Source organism: Rhincodon typus, chromosome 18 (genome assembly GCF_021869965.1).
Source record: "Rhincodon typus isolate 14 chromosome 18, sRhiTyp1.1, whole genome shotgun sequence".
NCBI classification, from domain to species: Eukaryota; Metazoa; Chordata; class Chondrichthyes; order Orectolobiformes; family Rhincodontidae; genus Rhincodon; species Rhincodon typus.
Window position 1 is genome coordinate 49,487,444 of NC_063349.1, and position 4,926 is coordinate 49,492,369.

At 40.5% G+C, this 4,926-nt stretch overlaps 1 protein-coding gene across 4 annotated transcripts in view; it reads right to left on the reverse strand.

Moving 5' to 3' along the window:
• The window catches only part of mon2 (MON2 homolog, regulator of endosome-to-Golgi trafficking), an 87,604-nt gene that overhangs the window by 45,434 nt on the left and 37,244 nt on the right, over positions 1–4,926 (reverse strand). For all 4 annotated transcript variants that reach the window (XM_048608077.1, XM_048608076.1, XM_048608075.1 and 1 more), the window contains exons 12-16: positions 4,403–4,515; positions 4,192–4,296; positions 2,087–2,167; positions 1,648–1,721; positions 1,465–1,555 (exon numbers count right to left, since the gene is read on the reverse strand). In XM_048608077.1, the coding sequence (XP_048464034.1) occupies positions 1,465–1,555; positions 1,648–1,721; positions 2,087–2,167; positions 4,192–4,296; positions 4,403–4,515 (464 nt within the window). The remainder of the gene's footprint in view (positions 1–1,464; positions 1,556–1,647; positions 1,722–2,086; positions 2,168–4,191; positions 4,297–4,402; positions 4,516–4,926) is intronic.

Sequence of the window (4,926 nt, forward strand, 5' to 3'; positions counted from 1 at the left end):
TTCCTACCTACTAGCCTCATCCCACCCCCTTGACCTGTCCGTCCTCCCTGGACTGACCTATCCCCTCCCTAACTCCCCACCTACACTCATCTTTACTGGCTCCATCCCCGCCTCTTTGACCTGTCTGTTTCCTCTCCACCTATCTTCTCCTTTATCCATCTTCTATCTGCCTCCCCCCTCTCCCTATTTATTTCGGAACCCCTTCCCCTCCCCCATTTCTGAAGGCGGGTCTAGGCCCGAAACGTCAGCTTTCCTGCTCCTCTGATGCTGCTTGGCCTGCTGTGTTCATCCAGCTCTACACCTTGTTATCTCAGATTCTCCAGCATCTGCAGTTCCTACTATCTCTGAGACTATTATAAGCATAGTTTATGTTCATAAACGATAATTTTCTTTGTTAACAATGTATTCTGGGTAAATTGTAACTGTGAATGATAGTGCATGCATTTTTTGCTTACCAGAAAGGGGATATTTGAAAACCGCATTTGTAAGGACACAGTGCACTTGCAATTTGTCATAGTAATATGCTCTAGGAGAAAATTACTGCAGATGCTGCAATCTGTACTGAGAACAACCAGTGCTGGAGATCACAGTGGATCAGGCAGCAACCATGGAGAGAGAGCAGAATGTAACACCTTCAAATTGTGAACAATTTCCTCCCTTTCTTTTCGCTTGTTACGTTCTATTATTATGTCCTCTCTCCCCTCCCTCCATCCCAATGGGGCTGTCCATCCTTTCAAGTCTAGCACGAGACACACCATCTTTCTGCCATTCTTAAGTTCAGATCACTTGATCTGAATTATCAACATCTTTTTCCAGCAGCACCCTACACCCACAGCATCCTACACCCACTACCTTCCCCATAAACTATAGCATAAATGCTGTTCCCTCCACACTTCACTTCAGCTCTGATGAAGAGTTATCTAAACTCGAAATGTTAGCTTGCTCTGTCTCCACAGATGCTGTGACCTGCTGTGATCTCCAGCATTGGTTGTTTTCCTTGACCTCTGCTCTAGTTTGCTTTCACATTACACACGATATGCCATTACAACTGAACCAGTAGGGAGTTTTGAACATGTGGTATAACCTTAAAGTTAGAGCTAAAGTGTTTAGCAGGGTGGATGTCAGGAAAAATTTAACTAGATAAAAGGTGGTGGAAATTTGGAGGTAAGTACAGAATATAGTTTACAAAACAGCACTTCAGAACAAGTTTGAAATAATGTCCAGAACCCACAAATACTGTAAGTGTCCACGAATGCTTCATTTCCCTTATTTAACATTTTTTTGAAGTCTCAATTCTGAATTTTCTGTAAATGATCTCTCCCTGTAGAAGATGTACAAAAGTGCTCTGCAAACTGGAACAAGATAGAAACCTCAGTGGTGGAAACATTGACTATTCATACAGTTGCTACTGTGATAGCTATACATACAACCAGTCAGTAACAATAGATATTACTCTATTTGTACCTTGTTGTTCCAAAATGCCATATCCATGGCTTCAGTTGATAAGGAGCACAGAGCATTTATCAAATGATGGAGTGAGACATCATCAAGGTACCTTCAAATTAGATTTAAAACACAAGTTAACCAACAGTTTACTATGTCCCACATTAAAATTATTAATTTTATTTATTAAGAGATCATACTCACTGGGAACTCTCAAATAATCTTGAAAGTATATTTGAAATCACTGGCAAATCGCTCATGACAGCAGTGGTCAGAACCTAAAGAGGGTTAAAACCATAAATTCATTATTTGTACATGGTATGCCCCATGAACACATAGGGCAAACAAGTCCACAGAGTGAAGTAAAGGGCTGACAGCTGAGTATAGCTCAAGTGTTATTGCTACAATTCAGGCATTTAAAAAAATCCCTCTGTACCATTAAATTCCAACTGATTTGCAATGCAAACAAAGAAGTCCTTTTTAAAATTAATCACTTATAAACTGAAGTTTTCAAAAAAGAAGAATCAAAGAGCAATCTTTGTTTACACCTGCATGCACATAAGAGGCTCATTTTGATTCTTCTGCAAAAGAGAGAGGGCAAGGTCAATTTCAAACTCAAATCAAATGGAACGCAGTTACTTACAGTGCTTGGCCCTTCAACAGCTCTCCCTGGTTTCAGTGCACCTCCACTTGCAGGCTTCAAGCCCAGAATCCACACAAGATGCTAATAAAAAGAAAGTCCAAATCAGTTCCATGAAAACTCAATTTTAATTATTCCTTAGTAGCATTGTAAAAGCTAAGTCAAAAATGTAAACCAGCAGACAGTGGTCACAGTAACAGCAGTTATACTCTAGGTGTAAAACTGCACAATTGTTTGCATAATTCTCAAACTGAAAATCTGGAAGTTATGGCTGAAAAAAAGTCATAGTTTGTCAAAATTTTCTATCCCAAGTTCATCAAAATATTTTACAAGAAGTAGCTATCACACAACTGAGAAATGTGATGTATGAATTTCACTGCTATGATGTTAGGTATGCAGGCTATGTTGTTCCAAAAATTGGAATATCACATTAAAAAGAATATTCCTTTCGCTGCTTGGAACAAGCAAGGATTTACGCAGCTAACTTGCATTTGTAAAACTAACAGTAACCCTAGCATTAGCCATGATTGGCGGACCATTTGCACAATAATCCTGAGTGAACAATTAAGTCCACTGACAACCAATTTGGATTGTCACTTGGGTTTGCAGTGTATTGGAGGCTACACACATTAACACACAGGACGCTGCTCTTTTCAGACAGAAAGAACAACAAAATAGGCGACAACCATTCCCTGGGTTGCCCCTCAGGCAATGTATTGACCACTCAGAGTCAATCAAAGCCATGGCTTATAATTAAACAAAGCTTGGCAGCTAACTGTCAGTCATAATTAACTAGTGCATTCTGCGTGGAAACACTTCTTGCCAACAATACAGTATATCATTTCCCTTTACTTTGGTATTTCTTTTGAACTGTCTGATGAGTTCATATGAAAAGCTTTAACTCTGTTTTTTCTTCAGAAGTTCTCACCTTCTGTACGGCTAAACAACTCGCAAATCACAATGATATTTTGTGTGTGTTCTATCACATTCATTTTAAATTTTGCGTTTTTGAACTGAATAAAGGGCTCAGTGGTTAGCACTGCTGCCTCACAGCACCAGGGATCCAAGTTCGATTCCAACCTTAGGCGACTGTCTGTGTGGAGTATGCACATTCTCTGTGTCTGCGTGGGTTACCTCCAAGTGCTCCGGTTTCCTCCCACTGTTCAAAGATGTGCAGGTTAGGTGGATTGGCCATGCTAAATTGCCCGTAGTGTTCAGGGATGTGCAGTCTTGGAAATTAGATATATTTAAATATAGAAAACTAATTGCAGAATCCAGAAATACTTCCCTTGCATATAAGGGAAAGACCTGAAGTGATAAGGGTCTAGGCCCGAAACGTCAGCTTTCCTGCTCCTCTGATGCTGCTTGGCCTGCTGTGTTCATCCAGCTCTACATCTTGTTACCTGAATTGATAAAGTGCCTTTCACAACCTCAGAATGGCTGCAAACTGCTCTGGTACAACATACTTTTGAATTTTAGACATTGTTGCAATGCAGGAAATATGACAGCCAATGTGCACGCAACCAAATCCTTAATAGCAAAGCGGATAAAGACCAAATAACCTGTTTTTAGATTTTCTTCCCAGAAGTTTTTTGAAAAGATTTTATGTGAATTCATTGTTCCCAATAGTGAATTGCACTAAATGGGAGTAAGGGTCAACAAGCTAATATTAACACTGGACAAGTCTCCCTTCTGGAGTGATTTCCTACTGGATAAAAGGGATTGCTTAATTTTTTCTATACATTGAAATGCAACGACTGTATTCACGTCAGCTATAGCATGAGCCAGTTAATCTGTTTATGGTGGCACTGACTGAGGCAGGAATGTTAACTGGGACACAAGGCAAACTTCCTGTTCTGCAAATTCGCCTTTAACACCCTCTAACTAAATAATTGGAGACACTGGCTTTATGTCTCAATCAAAGGGAATCATTTTGCTTTTGAAAAAGGGCCTCATATCTAGATGCATCTCACATACTTACATGATCCATGCAAAAAATTAGATTGCAATTACTGAAACAAATAAAAGCCTAACAATGCCAATGTATAATGAAATCCAAATCTTATTTCTTGTAAAAGATGAAGATATGAGCAGGAGATTGATTATACCTGTAGAGTGGCCAGAACGAGCTGCCATGACGTTCCAAGCACCGAACCATGACAATGAGCTAAATTCAACAATGTCCGCATGCACTGAATATTCTTCGCAGTCAACTTGAGAAGGAAAAAAAAAGTTTTATTTATGTTAAATGAATGACTGAAATGCACTATGCCAAAGTATTTCGACATTATTTTAAAGATGCAGGACAAGACACCTTACCATAACAGTTCCTTGGTGTTGAGAAGTCAGAGGCTGACCCACTGCAACCACCTGCTGGTGCGAATCACTTGATGGGCTGATCATCTGCACACTTTGACCCTGAATGGAGTACGCTATAAAGGAAAGATAACAAGATAAGAACAGAAGTAGGTGATAAGGGCCCATACGCTGCAGGCAAGGATGCCCCAGGGTCTGGTATATTGGCGAAATCATGCAGACGCTATGACAACAGATGAATGGACACCACGCAACAATTGCCAGACAGGGGTGTTCCCTCCCAGTAGGGAACACTTCAGCGGTCAAGGGCATTCAGCCTCAGATCTTCGGGATACACAATAACACAGAATCACCGAGCAAAGACCGATTGCCAAGATTGGTATCCATGAGGATGGCCTCAATTGTGATCTTGGGCTCATGTTGCACGATAGATGACTCCAATACATTATACACTCTCACACACACATATATACTCACGCACACACACACACACACACACACACACACACACACACACACACACACAC